Below are 17,167 nucleotides of genomic sequence, written 5' to 3'. Positions count from 1 at the left end.
CTATTTTGTCTCGACTAAGGCTTTGCTCCCAGAATTTTCCTCTTGCGATCTTGTTTACTTTTACAGAATTTAATTTTTCTTCATCCCTCTTTGACATTTCCTGAGCTTTACATCTATCAATAACTTTTGGAAGGGTACATTCTTTTTCTTCTTTGGCCATAAGCTTTTTCCTCGTTTCTTCATCCGGAAGACCCACAATTAATTTAACTTTGATATTTTCTTCTAAACAGTCCTGATTACTGCATCGTTCATTTAATTTGGCACGATTTGCAGTACGAGTTAACTCTATATTAAAGTCTACAAATGATTGACCTTCTTATTGATACATCTATACGGAATTTAACTTTGTCAAGAATGATGTTATATTGAGATCGAAGATATTTCCTTAATTCTTCTAAAATTTCAGGAACGGATAACTTGGTGTCTTCTTTAATCCCTATTGGTACTCTTAATTTATCATTATTTCTATATCCATGAAGGATCTTAAATTCGCTAGTTGTTTAGCATGAGAGTAGCTATCAACTCCTGCTAATTGCCTGTAGTTTCCATTCTATAAACTCATGCAAAACCATGCTTCCTCTCAATATTTCCAGCTCCTTTTATGAAATTTTGCCATATACTTTACACGCTCCATCATTTGAAGGCAGATTTTGATCCTCCTTGCTATCTAATTTCTCCATTTTTTCGTGAATCCTTCCTTAATTTCGTAATCCATTCGATCTCTTTCTTTCATAAACATCAAGACATCCTCTTGGTGCTTCTTTATTTCAGACTTGAACTCCAATAATTCCAATATCTCCTCTCAGACATGTAATCTTCCACGAGTTCTTTGATGAGAAACTTCTACTAATTGAACTGTGTTTGAATGCTTCAGTTCATTAATGCTCCGTGTGACATGGCCTTTGTATGCCTTAACTTTTGATTTTATAAAGTTAAAATTCTCACTTTCAAGTTCTTCCATTATGTTTCTTAAGATTGGTTCTGGTTTATCGACAGCACCATATGATATACATGGATATAAGATATATGACGATATGGAGTTTGTATATATACTTTATTCTACTCGAGGAGAATCCAGAATGACACTCATATTAATATATATTTATACATAGGTCACTAAATCTATAGGTATGAAGATATATAACAATTTCTAATATTACATTTTCTAGTTACGAGTAAAAATTCCTTAATTTGAGGGGCTACAGGATTTTTACTACTTTAAAAAAAATGGAAATTTAGGTTCACGGTCTAAATTTCGGTGTGTCTCGACCAAATTATGGGTCTAAATATGTCAAGAAAAAATCACTAAAAACAAACCAAAAAAAAAAAAATAGATTTCAAACCGAATCTCAACACTAGTTATCAGAAAGTATTTTCATAATAAGTGCAATTATTAATGGCCTTTTTGATAGCTTATGGCTATAAGAATGTGGGTTGAACTTCTATAATAATATTATCTATTAATATGAATCTATGAAAATATCTATCTATGAAATATGGGAATGATTTGAAAAAAGGTTATAAAATGTTGTACGTCCCTATTTGTCATTTTTAGGATATGAAAAAAAGCAAGGAACAAAGTTCTTAAAACAAGGAGGTCAGTTATTTGCTTTGTATATATGCGTACAAATGTAATAAAATAGAAAATAGAAAGTTTTTTTTTGGTTGGTTGTTTGATTCTTAGTTAGTTAGTTATAGCAGTCTCAAATTAATTATGATACTTTTAGTCACATATTTTCTTTGTCCTTAGGTAAAAAAAATGGGAGGAGATACATCAATATTAGTGTTGGACTCTGGTCTAAGACTGTGATTATTTTTAGTGAAACAAATCTAATTCGTCCCTTCAAAGGAGTCTGGATTGGTCTTACGAAAAAATCCATCTGGAATGGTCTTACGAAAAAATCCATCTGGAATGGTCTCATTTAAAAATCAATCTAGAAGGGTTTTATAAATGAATTGTTGATGACGTCAGGGGCGTTTCAAAATTGTAAATGTCCACCTACAATAACTTCATATGATTTTAAATGTGTTGCATAAATCTTATTTTTACAAGTCATAAATCAGAATAGTGGATAAAATCGGCCCATAGACTGAGACGGAAAAAATAGGTCTAAATATTGAGATCGGAGAAATCAGTCAACGATTTCTCCAAAAAATATTTCAGTTATACCGTGGTTAGGATCGAAATTTCTGTCCAAATCCGAAAAGAAAAATCACTTAGTACCGAACCAGGGAAAAAATATTGGGTGATAGCTCAATACTTATAAATATTTAACATAAAGTTAGGGGTTTTAAAACGATGATTTATTCCGGATGAACGCTTAAGGAGCAGAGGGATTTTCTCTTTAAAAAACATAAAATAAAATTCACTCCCTCATCACACTTTATGAATACCATACCATACCATATTATCTATATACCCGACTGCCAAATTGGAAAATTGCAATCCAACATGACACGACAAAAGAAAATAAAAGGACTCCATATTTTTGCAAAATGACTCTAATGATTTAAAAAAATCCATTACGGTAGAACAAATAATAATTATTATTAATATCCTACATATTAGTTCAATATATTCAGGTTGCATTTTTCCTGCTTCCATTTCATTTTGATACAAAATGGGATCGTAATCACACAACTTTTTGTCTGATTGTGTTTTTAAAAAAAGTGGGGAGAAAATAAGAGATGTTAAATTATTATTAAAAGAAATCAAAAAAAGTCGTAAATGAGGCATTTATTAAATATTCGATTATTCAAAATGGTTGATAACAAATTTTCCCTGTCAATTCCAATACCAAAAATTGATATCTATACCTAAATATCTTTTTAAACCTAGAATATAAGACAAAAATTCTATTGAACGGTAGGTTCCACGCACTTACAGGTAATGTTGTGTCAGTTTTTCGAACTAATTCGTTATTTATAGAAGTTTGCTCTTGATCGGTCTAAAAGAAAAATTAAGTAGGATCGGTCACAAAAATAATTCAGTGGGTAGGTCTGATTTAAAATTTAGATCTGGGCCGATTCTATAGATGAATTGCTCATAACATATTGTGCGTTTCAAAAATGTGGAATTTGTTGAAATGACGTCATATGAAGTCAAATGTGTTGCATTAATCATATTTTTACAACTCATAAAAATGGGAAAAAATCTTTCATAAAGTGAGTCCGAAAAAAATCCGTCCACGATTTGAAAACGATTAATTTTCGGTCTACGGTTTAACATCCCCGTGCGGTCTGGGAGGAAGTATCAGTATAGAAAAAATCAATTATTCCCGAACCGGGGAAAAAAATCTTTGACAGAGTCTCAACAATGGAGAAAATATAGAATATGTTTGTCAATCTCAAAGAGGGAATTATCAGTAGATTGAAGGCCCAACTTCCTCTTCCTCACAATATAAATAATATAATCACGAGGTGTGATTCCTGTTTTCCATAATTGCAAAATTATGAGTGTATACACTATGACCATTTTTTGTAGACTTCCTTCCCCCAAACACACACACACACTACGCCACAATGATTATAATTTTCTCCTTTAGGTAGTAATATATCCTTAAATGATATTGAGAAGGAAGACTTAAAAACTCAATGGTCTTTTGCCCTGGCCCGTCTAAAAATAATCTTATTTACTCCAATACCTGTTCAATATCCAGTTCAACCCACGATATGGCAACCATAACTGACAGAAAGTGATAACCTTCTAAGGAGTTATTTTTATTCTATTTTTTCAATATACACTGCAACTTTTTTTTCATCCTTAACTTAATTTGAAGAGTCAAATCCCACAGTCAAAGTCTATCATAATATAATCTTAAGTTATCCATTTTTAAAACAAATATTTTTGTAGTTATTTGTAGGTAAGAAGTTATTTACTGAAACCAATGTTTTGAGCTTTACTCATGACTGTACATTAACAATGGAGGGATATTAAAAAAACATAACGGTTAATAAAGACAAATGTAGCCATTAATTTGTTAATGTTCACTTTAACACCCAACAATGGACATCTCCGATTTATCTCTATAAATAAAGGAATTTTTTTTCTCCATTAAATTAAGCTCTGATTAATTAGGTCATAAAAGGAAAAAGAGGTGGAATTCATACCACTAAATATCTAATATAAAACCCTACATAATCAAATAAAATAATACAATCATCCCTTTGATTCCTTGCCAAAAAATATTCAGTTGATTGAATGATGTGAAATTTAGAAAAAAAAGGGAAAATATCAATTGAATTTGATATTAAATTATAAATTTATTCCATCAAATGAAAGCGCCTGTAAAAAATATATTCAATAATTGATTGATTATGAGGATGATATATTAATAATTATAATTAATTATGGTCATCACACTTATTTATTTCCATAGTTTGCAAGTTATCTCATTTTAGAGTTGTTGATTACATGGAAGTATCAAGGAGTGTAAAATACGTATTTCAACCCATTGACTCGCATTGCTCCAATTTATAACATTATGATTTATTATTATGATAATTATAATTTGTACTTATAATAAATTATATTTCTGCTTCCAACAATATATTATGAACATAAAAACAAATGATAAATAACCAATGAAGTGAAAGTTTACGGCAGTAAACAATACATGCTCATTCCTCAAACACACTTTGTATATAATATTTGCCTTGTCAACAAAAAAGCAAGCTAGGAGGATTTATAAATATTCCCTGACTAATTAATATATTATATCTTTATTAATAAACTTAATTAATAAATCTTGATAAATCTTTTTTTAGGAGATGCAAATTGCACTAGAAGTCCTAAAAATGAGAAAAAAGAATATATTTGAAGGGCCAAATCGGAGCCAAATAAAATTTCATCAATTAAATGAAGGATTAACATTATAGTTCACATTTTTGATTTTATCATCTCATCCCACAAATTGGAATTTAACACTCATAACTAGCATAAATAAGTCAATGAAATTGATGTATTAGGTCGCTTATATTAATAAACTACAAAAATAAAAGGAAAATAATTTTTTTTCTTGATTCTTATTTAAGATTGCTTTTGAATTGACGAACGACATATTATATAAGGAAAGAGCAGGCACTGAATTTTTTGAACTAACATTTCCACATGTATTTGAATATAAATAGGTTCGGTGTACTTACCACCGCTAAAAAACTCAGCCTCATTTCCCGAGGCCATACTTTCGAGCAAGATGATCCAAATCCATGTATAATAAATTTAACAGGACACGTGACATTAAAATTGGACTCAATCACTGATGAAATATTGTTGTAGCGGAGTAATTGTGGAGCCTCTTGATTCTTCCTCGTGTAGAGGAAGATTTTGGTACCAACTTCCTCAGGTGGGGATGGAAGCATGTCCAAATAATTGAATGGGCCTTCATCTCGAAAGCAGCCTAAGTCTCCATAGCAAACAACTTCTTCATCTCGACGATGTCTAGAAATAATATAATAACATAACATTTGTATTTTGTACATCAACGATATATTTATTTATATTGTGACGTCAACATTCTTCATGTCGGCAATTATGAGGGCCTAAAAAGCCAAGTTTTATAACAATAAACATCTTTTCTAATTAATATTTAATAGAATAGTGTACTATTCGATGTCATGACCTTACTGTCTATCAAAAATATACCCTTCTCATGCCTAGTTTCATTTGATATCAGACCCTCAAATGTATAAAAAAATATGTTATTAAATCGTTATATAATCTTATTTTCGTGTTGATTACAGTGAAGATAATAAAATATTGTTCTCTAATTCTCCTAATTTTCTCTTCCTTAATTGATCAAAAAAAAATCTACAAATCTAGCCATACTATAGAGATTTTCAGTAAATATTACATGTACTTCCTTCAAATATCAGTGTTTATCATTGGCATTTAGAAGTATTTAATAGAAGTATTAAGTCTTTTTTATTTTTTTATAAAGCTTCATCTAGATTGTTGAGAGATTTGTCTATCTAATGTAGTAAAAACATCAACAATGAGCCCCCAAGATGGCGTCGCCTTCAATTATGATGCAATGTATGATATAAATGAAAAAGTTATAAGAGATATAACTATACCTATGACTTGAAAGACAACTCTATGAGGAAATAACTTTAATTGTATATGTGCAATTGGCCTTTATGTGAAGTAGAAAAAACCGCATTTTGATAAAGCCATGTGAAATGACATTGCATGACTTATTCAACGTAAAAAAAAAATAACTTGTTTAAAGGACAATTGATATTTACTAATATAAAAACATGTTTATTCGAAATGGGCATTTCAGTCCTGAAAGGGGGTTATTTGTATTGAGATTTTGATAAAGTATATGTATGTACATTATGATTTAAAAAAATAGTAAGATTAGACTTATTCAAAAATATATTATTTTACATTTTTATATGCTTCCACATTTTTCCCATGCTTTAAGATCATTTTTGAAGTGATCTAAATATTTCCTTTGCCTGCCTCATCGGTCTTAAAGTTTTTCCAAAATGCAATTTTTAAACAAAAAGTATGGATAAAACATTCGATTGAATATAAAAAAAAAAAAACATTAAACTAAAATATATATAAATATTTTATTTTCTAAGTATAAAGAATACCCAAAATAGAAGGTAAAGATAAAAGCTAAGTGCGTAGATGGCAGTTCTAAAACATTAGCATGTACATTGTTCATAAATTAGACGGTCCTCTTTTTGGGTTATTATATTTATCCTCAGCCAAAATTACTTTTTTCTGTTGGAAAGAATAAAAAAAACTGACTTCGACAAAGTTTGAGGTCTCCTGATGCCCTATAAGTTTTTGGAAAAAAATAATATTTTTTCCACTAGTGCCCCGTTCCACAATTGATTTTGAGTAAAAAATTGTAGTCTTTATATTTATGTACTATTCAGTATTGTTGGATCGTCCTATAAATCTGGGCCTGATTAATTTTGTCAGTCCTAAGACCTTTCTTTATCGGTCTTTTATACTAACTATAACGTAGTTACTAAGTGTAATGTATTTCATATGTTGGGTAGCCCTTTTTCGTCAATAGGGAGAACGCTCGTTCGTCTGCGGAAGGCGGAGCAATATGGACTGTGCCTCAGTTTGGGCCTCGTGGAGGAAGGAAGATAACCTTGGTCACTTACAAGAAGTGAAGTGTGTGTGTCCGGGTCAGGGACCACATAATTAAAAGTGGATTTAGTCCTACGCAGTTTTGGTTCTATGCTGTTCAAACTCTCCCGCTCACATCATTGGTTAATGGATGTGCAACGGTCTCTCCTCTGGATCATCCAGAGTTGGATGAGGGTACATCGAACAAGATCGATATTTCTCCCAGGGACGAGCAGGGCGCTCGTGTCTCTAAAACATCTATAAGGGTGAAGGTTATGTCTCCCAGAGACGAGCAGGGTGTTCGTGTCTCTAAAACCTCGTTAAGGGTGAATGTTATTTCTCTCAAGGACGAGCAGGGTGCTCGGGTCCTTAAAACCTCTATGAGGAGTATTGTTCTCCTTTCTTCGGTGCGCGTGCTGAGAGCAAAGCATGTCTATGGAGATAATAATTTGATTTACAAGAACGAATGGTTTGTCTGCGCCTGGACATGGATGGAGCGGATCTATAAGCTGCTATTCATGGAGAGGAACCTGTGTAAGCACCGTCATGGATTTGGTGCTTGGGGGGGTGATGTATTGTATTTCATATTTCCTTTCCCCTTGTTCTTATCTTCCTGTATATTCGTTTATGTATTGTAAGTACTGTATTTTACGTAGGATAAATAGTCGCGTATTTTGTAAATAAATAGAGTAGGTTTTTTTGTATTAATAAGAAGACAGATGTTCTTATAAATAAGTGTTATAGTATTCCTCCACGTGATTTCTTCTCGGTCATCCTGGATCTCTCCAACTATAAATAAGTTTTTGTCTCTCCCTTGTCAAGACACAACACTAAGTACGTTATTTCAGCTGCTGAAGTTTCATTATTAACCTCTTTTGAAATAAATGAGATACCTGAAGTGGAAAGTAGGGAATCTCTGGCTAGAACGTATTATACTCAAGTTTCATACGTTTTAGCTATTATGCATTTTTTTTGTTTTTATTTTCTACAATCCTAACTTGAAGGGAAGAAAAAAAAAAAAATAGCAAGTACCGTAAGACCGACTTATTGGTTCTCAAGACTGATGAATGATGAAAAAAATCGGACCGATTAGAAAAAGGACTGAAAGTAGGAGTAATGTCCTAGGACCGATACAACACTTGTATTAAGTTTGTAAGTTAAAATATTATGCACCTTATTTTAATCTTTTAAGGGCTCTAGAATATGCTGAATGAATTGCAGAGTCCCATATGTATCGAACATAACATATTAAACTATAATCCTTGTCGTTGAGTAAAAAAGAGGATCATTATCTATCTTCTGCTTTGTTTGTTGTTGGATTAGTCTAAAAAAAAAAAATACTGCAATTCTATCAGTCCGGTCCTAATAAAATTTGTCAATCTTAGGACTGGTCCTTATCAGTATTTTATGGTAACTATAACAGCTGAAATGATGTAGTTAATAAGTCATTTTAGGTGTTCAAGATAATTTCTTTCAAGGAGACAACCTACCTTCAGTTGAATGTAAGAAGTGTGTCGCTAGAAATTATCATTACACCTTCAATTATTATTTTCTTCTTTTTTATATTATTCAATCCTAGCTATGAGTAAAAAATAGCTATAAAGATAGCTAGCTAGGATCGTAGGACTGAAAGACCGACGTTTTGGTCCTTAGTTGAATGATAAAAAAAATCGGAATGATAAAAAAAAGACTTATAACGAAATCATTCCAAGGACCAATCCAATACTATTTATGTTTGATAAACAGGGAAACTTCAAATCATTGAGCACATCATGGGTCCCTTAAATTATTCAAAACGAGGTCCACAAAGTTAGTTTTTCAGGCATTAGGTATTTTTTCCTTAATTCATTTCGCCTTAAATAAATAATAATAGAATTATGCCCAAAATTTCAATGCATATAACCAATTGAAATTTCACTATATAATGAGTTAGACCAAGAGACAAAATTATTAATAAAATTATTATAATAAGAAAAATAACAATATAAAATAGGACAACGATACGAACAGAAGTAGTGCTAATTACTACTCTTTATTCATGTGACATGATGGATTATTCATGTTAGAAAAGACTCACGGATTGACATCAAGCCTAATACGAGGAAAAAACATAATTCCAACAATAATCAAACAGAAAACAATCATTTGACACATTTTGTTTTTGATTACAAAATTCAAAGGGAACGTTAATTTCAAACAAAAATAAACAATAACGACATAATAACCTCATTTATTTATATTTTAAGGCACAATATCCTTGAGGCAAAATAGCTTTTAGGCAAAAGTATTGGGCACCAGTTTTTATTGTTCCCTGAAGAAAAGGTCTTTGCCAGGAGGGAAGACAAATATTCATCCGAAAACGAGACTGTCTAATGTGGTATATACTAAATAATGGATAATGCACTCAAAATAATGTGTTTATGTACCCTCATAAATGATTGCATCTTTTCATCCACTTAGATTACTTTTGTAGGTATATAAAAAGTGCCAATAATAAGTGTAACTATGTACAAAATAAGTTAATGTACTTCCAGTCATTCTTTATTACTACCAAATACATAAAAAAAGACTGCAAAGTTCTATTTACATATACTTAGGTACATACCTAATTATCCTTGATTCAAAACCATAATCCAGTTTCTTACTACCTTTCCCAACAATGGACTTCACTACTACATTGTATGTATACACTAAACCTATGTAAAGTCCTCTATAATTCAAATGTCATCTTATAAAACAATCATACTAATAATCACCACGGTTTCTAATAAAGAAAAAAAAAAATACGTAGAAAAAATATGTGGTACCTCAAGACAAAAGCAAGCTAGAACGATTTTACCCCAAATTGATTGTGGTATACATTCAAATAAAAAAAAATAGATTCTTATCAATCCTTTGAGTTTGTGACAAATTATAATTAAAAAAACCAAAATTGATGGTTACAATATTAAAAATGATAAATAGACGGATTATATTTAAAATACAATATATGGGACAATGTTAGTCACTTAAATTAAATAAATGTTCTACAATATAGCTAATGTTCTATGGTATTTTAATTCAAACCAAAAATTTGAATAATAAGACTATAATTGTTTAAAATATGTCTATGAAATATTGGGCTCTATGTATATATATATAGTAAAATATCAATTGGGATTTTTTAGTTGATAGATTGCTTTTATGTTGATGCACCATGTAAAGTGTATTCAAGACAAATGTGGTTACGAGTCATTTTTTTTACAAGATACAAGTATTTCTATGTTAGTGGTTCCTAACCGTGGCTCCTTAGAGACTATGTGCTCGGCAGTGCATCGTTAAAAGCCCCGCTAAACATATATAATAAATAAAACCTTTCATTGAGCATATTTTATTTGCCGCAAAATATCAAAAAATGCTATAAACCTTGAAGGAATTTCGGAATCACAGCTCTATGTATCTATTCATTGAGCTTAACTCTTAATAAGTCGTATTTATCTTTGATTTTAATTTCAAATCAAGTCCAAGCTCATTTGGTTTGATTCTGATTTTATAAAAACATGACTAATTCTGGACCTGAATACTCTAGCTGTATCATATCAAATTGGGTCATGAGGTGTACGATTTGGCATGGATTTGAATACAACTCTTTGAAGTACCACTCAAAACAAAGTTGCGAAAAAGAGTCTCAACTAGTTCTAATTTGAGAAGACCCGAATGGTTTTCGTTTATAATACATAATATGTAGCCCTTCAACTCAAACACACGCTAGAAAGTTTTTAAACAAAATTGGTCTGCATTACATTTGTATTCCACTTAAATTGAGTCATCAAATTATTATGTTGTATCCTATAGAGGAGCTGCAAATTGCGCTTAAAGAAACAAAAATTAATCGTCAAATTGAAATATTATAAATTGATAAATTTGATTGAAAGGTCATATCGCGGCCAAATTGTGACTTATAAATCAAATAAAAGTTCTGAACTATAATTAATATACCTGTGTATCACAAATTATACAAAAATTATAATATGAAGCCTCTAATTGACTAAAATACGTCTATAAAATATTGTAGTGTAAGTATAAATGATATAAAAAAAAATAAGTTGGGCATTACTTATTTCTTGATTTTTATTCAAGACTATTTCTATGTCAACCCCTCAAATATGTACTCCATTAAATACTTATGCAGAATTTGTCATTACTCATTTTGTTCGTATAAGTAGAATGATAGAAATAAAGCTATTGTTTAAATTATAAAAAAAATAGCTGAATATTCATACAGGTTGTTGCATAAGTAAATCGTTCCGCGCTGAATAGAGCTCCATAGAACTTTATTACTTACAGTTGATGTTGAATTAATGAAAGTAAATTGTTTCCATACTTATCAGCAATGATACACTGGATAATTGGTTAGATACGTCAACAAACAATGACAATGAAGGCAAAAATCCAACAGATTGGGGATCTTTTCCACGCTCATTACTCTGTAAAGGAGGAGGTAAAAATTGTTGATTGCTCAGTTGAACTGGTCTGTGTCAGATCAGGAGCCTAACTGACAACAGCAAAACCTTTACAGGAAGGAAGGAAGTAGATGCCACAACAATATTATCACTAAAGACTTCTTGACTGGTGTGGCCTTTGAAATTGAAGCCTCTCCAACCAGGAGGTAATTAAAGAGGTTGTAAAGCTCTAGTTGGATGGTAACAGCCCCAAAGGGGATTAGTGTTGATAACAAAACTCAACATCTGGTCATAAGGCCATAAAAACTCAAACTTGATGTACGGAAAACCTCACCAATTTCTCGCTTCTAAACTCGTGGCCCTCTCATTACCAGACTGCTCACAATTGGAATATGTGACTTCGTGGAGAAGAAGATTACATAGTCTCCCACCTCAATGTTGATTCCCTGAAGTCATCCTTCCAGAAAAAGTGGGCTGATATTTCCAATTACTACGTCATCAAGGTGTGCATGGTTTACTTATAATTAAAAAATACTCTTCATACAATGAACATGTTGTTTTTGATTAAGTTGATTTAAATCTTGCTATCACAAACGGTACGATTTGCCTCTTAAATATGCATTAAAAATATAAAAAATGGGAAAAGGTGAGTCAGTAATAATAACTGACTCAAATACACGTCTACATAGTAAAAAGTGAATATATAGGTACAATGTGCCTCATCATGTCACCTCAGCATGTATTTTTTATACATATAATATATATATATTTTGAGTAGGTTGATCGACTTATTGGGTTATTTTTTATTTCCTATTTCTTAGATATTAAATTGAACTTTCACCAAAGAATAAAGATCCTTGAAAATAATATACCTACTTAAGTTAGTTATTGAATGAGGCTTAATTAATTATGTGTGATCAGAGTTAAGATTATATCTTACTATTTATGATGATAAAAAACACATGATACAATCCTTGATACATGATAGTGGGCTTGTTAGTTCTAAGTCATTATGTCGTGTACATAAACCTATTAAACAGTATATGTACGTAACTCTAACCAAATACTAATTAACAAGTAGTTCAAGGAAACTATAAATCCAAGCATCAGGTAGAAATGCATGTTTCTTATACAAAGGAGTCCTCAAAGCAAAATAAGCAATTTTCCTTATTTAGCCTTAAAATCAATTTTTATGTATAAAAATATTCGTCAAAGAATTTGGTCCTTTTATATATCTACCTATTTGTAAATATGTCTAATTATTCAAAACAAGGAAATAATCCTAAATCATACATTTAAAAAAACAAAACAAAAAAAAAACACAAAAACATCATTACGATTAATCAATATTTAGACTTTGGTATTTTAATTTACACAGCACTATTAGGTAGTGAAAGAAGTAAACTTTTTCTAAGGTTATATCCTACTTTTTCTCATACAGGATTTAAGTATTGACAAATAAGGCATGTGTACATTTTATCTGCATATAAGCAAGATTTTTTCGTGAATCTAAACAAAAAATATTCACTTGAATCAAAGTTGAATCCAATTATGTACTTGGGTTAATTAAAATGATGCCTTTGCTCTGTTCTAATCGTGCTCTTACAGTCTCTCAAACAAATTATTTAGATGAACTTTTAAATATAAATTTTGATATACACTTTTAATAATAATATCTTTTAACATGGCTCTATTCCAATAACTTCCTTGGCCAGAGGTTCTGAGTATTGGTGGTGTTCGGGAGGGGACCTAGGCCTCCCTCTGACCTTCAAAATTGTTAGGATTTTGTTTTTTTGGGGGAAGTGATACTTCTTGACAAAACTTTAAAATATTTTCACAATTTTTTACATAATATAAATGTAAAAGATTACTGATTTATTATTTAAAAACACATATTATTTTCAATCACCCTTTTTATAAAATTCACATTTTTTAATAATGGCGAAGAAAATTCAAAGTTGTGACATTTTTCGATGGCAGCCACTGTTTTTTACATTAAAAAAACATTTAAAATTTTTCAACAAAAATTTAGTCAAGAAAAGTATATTCGGAGATGGCAACACCCCTATACTCAGCACATTGTATCTTAGATGCAGATTAAGTAAATAAAGACAGCTTTCAAAATTAGAAAAATTAAATTGGAAATTTAATCAGGAACAGGATCTGAAAAGCATATAAATATAAGGGTATTTCTCCATTGATCTAATAATGATGGAACACACGATTAGGGAAATTATTACAAATAGTAGTTAAAAAAAATCTGACAAATGGCAAAAAACACTATTATAAAAACATAACCAATATTGCTCTATTCGCTACTTGAATATATAACAAATGGGCTGAAAGTTCTGAAAAAGAAAACAGATTTTTTTTACATTCTAAATTGGCTTTTTTAATTTTTTTAAATTTGTTTTATGAAGCGAATTCCCATAACACTACACTTTTTAAGTTATTCCTGAGCTTGAATAGTATTTTTTCAAATCAAGAAACAGTGTAAAATTAAAACAATAAATTGTTTTTGATCCATTGCTTTGGAAATAATAAAAATAGCGTCACACTCAGAACAATAACTCACGAAACTAAAGAACAGATTGTTACGAAATTTTGACAGCTATCTTTTGAAGATTGGTACAAGGTGAATATGAGGTGAACTTTAATAAAATATAGTGCCATCTATGTTTTGAGTCCGGGACTTTACAGCCCATGTGTTAAAAACAAATTGTTTGCTGTGATACCACGTTCAATTAATTGGAATATTTTACTGAGTCCATCAAATAAACGTTTATCCCTTTCATCAAAGGAATATTTATCATTGCATGAATATAGATCATACAAAGTACATAGTTTAATGGGCGAACTCTATCCTTGATTCTTTGAGACCGAATTAGATTATTAGAATGATAAAAAGGATCAACTTTTTTTTATTACAATGACCATCAAGACATTTTTTTAACGCAACCCATAACTATAGAAAAGACTCCACCAAAATAAATTGACGTAAGATAAATTTATTAGACAATTACGGATATTGAAGCATGAGAAAAGCTTTGGCATAATTCCCAAGTTTGTCTCCTTAATTCTGATCTAAATATATCTTTATTGTATATTTCATAAAAAAGGATGAAAATCAACGTTGTTCATAGCATTACTTTATTTACGTAAAATTGTACATTGTATATTTTTTCCGCTGTCGATTTTTCATATAAGGATCATGAAAACACTATACTTAACTACTCTTTAGAATATGTATTTTATATTGAGAATGAAGTACTAAAACTAATTTAAAAAGGAGAAATAAAGTTGATAGGCGAAATTACAAACCAAACTTTATAAGTTTTAGGGCTGATTGCAGAACTGAACAGGACCGAACCAAGACTGAAATGAACGGGACTACATTATTTAGTCCTAAATAAGTACTGTCTCAGCACTAATTACAACGTACTAATTTTATTAATAGATTAGGATTTGCACGCATATCCTAGGCACTCCTACAATTAAGTTTTCCATTTGGGTGGATGGGTGGTGAGGGGGGCTTGAATAATTTACAAACCTACATCCTCAACAAATCATATAAAGTACTCAAGTAATGAAATAAAATATATATTTTCTTATGTACTGTAAATATTAGATGATTTGTGCAACTTTCATGTCTGTCAGAAAGGATTTTCCATAACAAATTGAGTCTCTCAAGGAGATTTCTAAACCATCTTTTTTTCTAGGTACCTACATGATATGTACTCACAAGAACGCTTTCACTCTAATATAAAAATAAGTTAAGTTTTACATGACAGCTTAAAAATGATCCTTAGAACAATAAAGAGTAGGTAATATTCATAGCCCCTCGTCTAATTTTTGTCGTTTTTCAGTAGTTGGGTAGGTTATACACTACATACGACTGTAAAAGTAAGAAGGATCTGGGTCGGGTTGAATCTTTAAATATAATTATTCGTGTTAATTTCATGTATACATATTCAAACACAAATTAGATGGCTATTTATCTCAAATTTTATGAACATTCTAACCGCAGTTCGGACCTAAATAAAATAGGATCCCGGTTAAAGTTATATTTTGAATGATTACTAATGCCGAAACAATGAATCACCTCATTTGAACATAATTATTAATTATTGTTATAATAACATTAAATGCCCTTTTTTCAAGCAACTATTCAAGATAAATAGAGATGCTACATTCGATATTGAACATGAATTTTTCTTTTCAACTAGGATTAACAATACTGAAAGCTTTTCAAGAAAAAAAAAATAATTCTCAGATCTTTTTTAAAATCTGTAAAAGTTCGAGTATCCGAAGTTTATTCAGATTTGGGATAATAGAAATTTACTTATATTGTACCCAAGTTCATTGGATTCAAAATAAACAATACCATAGGCTCTTTAAGACCTGGAAAATCCCTCAAATCTTTTTAAGAGCCGTAAAAGCTCTGAAATCTTTTCTAATAATACAAATTTACTTATAATGTACACAGATACATTGGATCAGAATTCATGACCCTTCTTATCTTTACATACGAGCAGGGATGTAGTGATGAGCATACAAAAAGGGGCTAATGACATTGACTTTACTTACCCCATAGTGCTTGTTGCACGGTATAAATGCATTTATTTAACACTGCAAAGCAAACAAAAAATAATGTTGAAAATATGTATGTAATTAACCCGAACACTTTCGGAAGTGTTTTTTTTTAATGTTTACATAATATACATAGTTCAAGATCAACGTAGAAAGGGTTACGAAGGATTTACTTGAACTTGACTTGGATGATAAACATATATTCAAATTTTGAAATGTAAGAAGGGATTTTCGAGGGAAGAGAGGGATTTAGTCAAATGTAATAATGGAGTAGTTATACCATATAATGAAGTCAATAAACTATAGAATGAGTCATAATTTTACGCATAAAAGTACAATAATGTTCAGGGTTAAAATAATTATAAATAATCAAACTAGGTTATTTTACCGTAAGATACTATTGGATAATAGTAAAATATATAATTCAAATTAGTATTGTGCTGACTGTAGTTGATTCAGTCGAGTCGTGAAAATTTGACATTATTTTAATAAATTAGATAAAGAAAGAAGCGGGAAAAGACAAATATCTGCACTTGCCTTTTGCCAATTTGTAAATAATATAAATGTTTAGTGAGTAAATTTTTTTACTTCAAATAAGAATGCTGTTTGGTATTAATTAATATTCGAATATTGAAAGCCACTTTCATTAGATTCCTATAAATAAAAATTAATTCTAAAGCTTAGAAATCATGGTAAAAAACTCGGTTGGACTCGCTTACATTGTGCTGCCAAAGGTTTATTCTGGCAGTCACTATAATGTTGCCATTGTATTAAACATCTTATACATTTTTTAAATAAACTATTAAACATTGACAATTTTACGAAAGGGTAAAAAATAAAATATTAAAAAGGATTTTTTAGCAAAAATTTCAGAACTTAAACTTAACAATCAAACTGATTATATATATATATATAAATTGTCAAATTTGTATATTTCAAATTTGAAAATCGTCTCACAATTTGAGTTTAGTCGACACGACACTATTAATAAGGATACATTTATTTGGAAAATAGAAAATATGACCTTTAAAATAATTTG

General features: G+C 30.3%; 1 protein-coding gene across 1 annotated transcript in view; it reads right to left on the bottom strand.

Annotated features, from left to right (window-relative positions):
• Window positions 1–17,167, bottom strand: part of LOC121114367 (pancreatic triacylglycerol lipase) — an 82,970-nt gene that overhangs the window by 32,698 nt on the left and 33,105 nt on the right. The window contains exon 3 of the mRNA XM_040708316.2: window positions 5,146–5,440. Coding sequence (XP_040564250.1) covers window positions 5,146–5,440 — 295 coding nt within the window. The remainder of the gene's footprint in view (window positions 1–5,145; window positions 5,441–17,167) is intronic.

Source organism: Lepeophtheirus salmonis, chromosome 3, assembly GCF_016086655.4.
Source record: "Lepeophtheirus salmonis chromosome 3, UVic_Lsal_1.4, whole genome shotgun sequence".
Classification (NCBI taxonomy): Eukaryota; Metazoa; Arthropoda; class Copepoda; order Siphonostomatoida; family Caligidae; genus Lepeophtheirus; species Lepeophtheirus salmonis.
The sequence above is the reverse complement of the archived record's forward strand: the minus strand, read 5'-3'. Positions and strand labels throughout refer to the sequence as shown.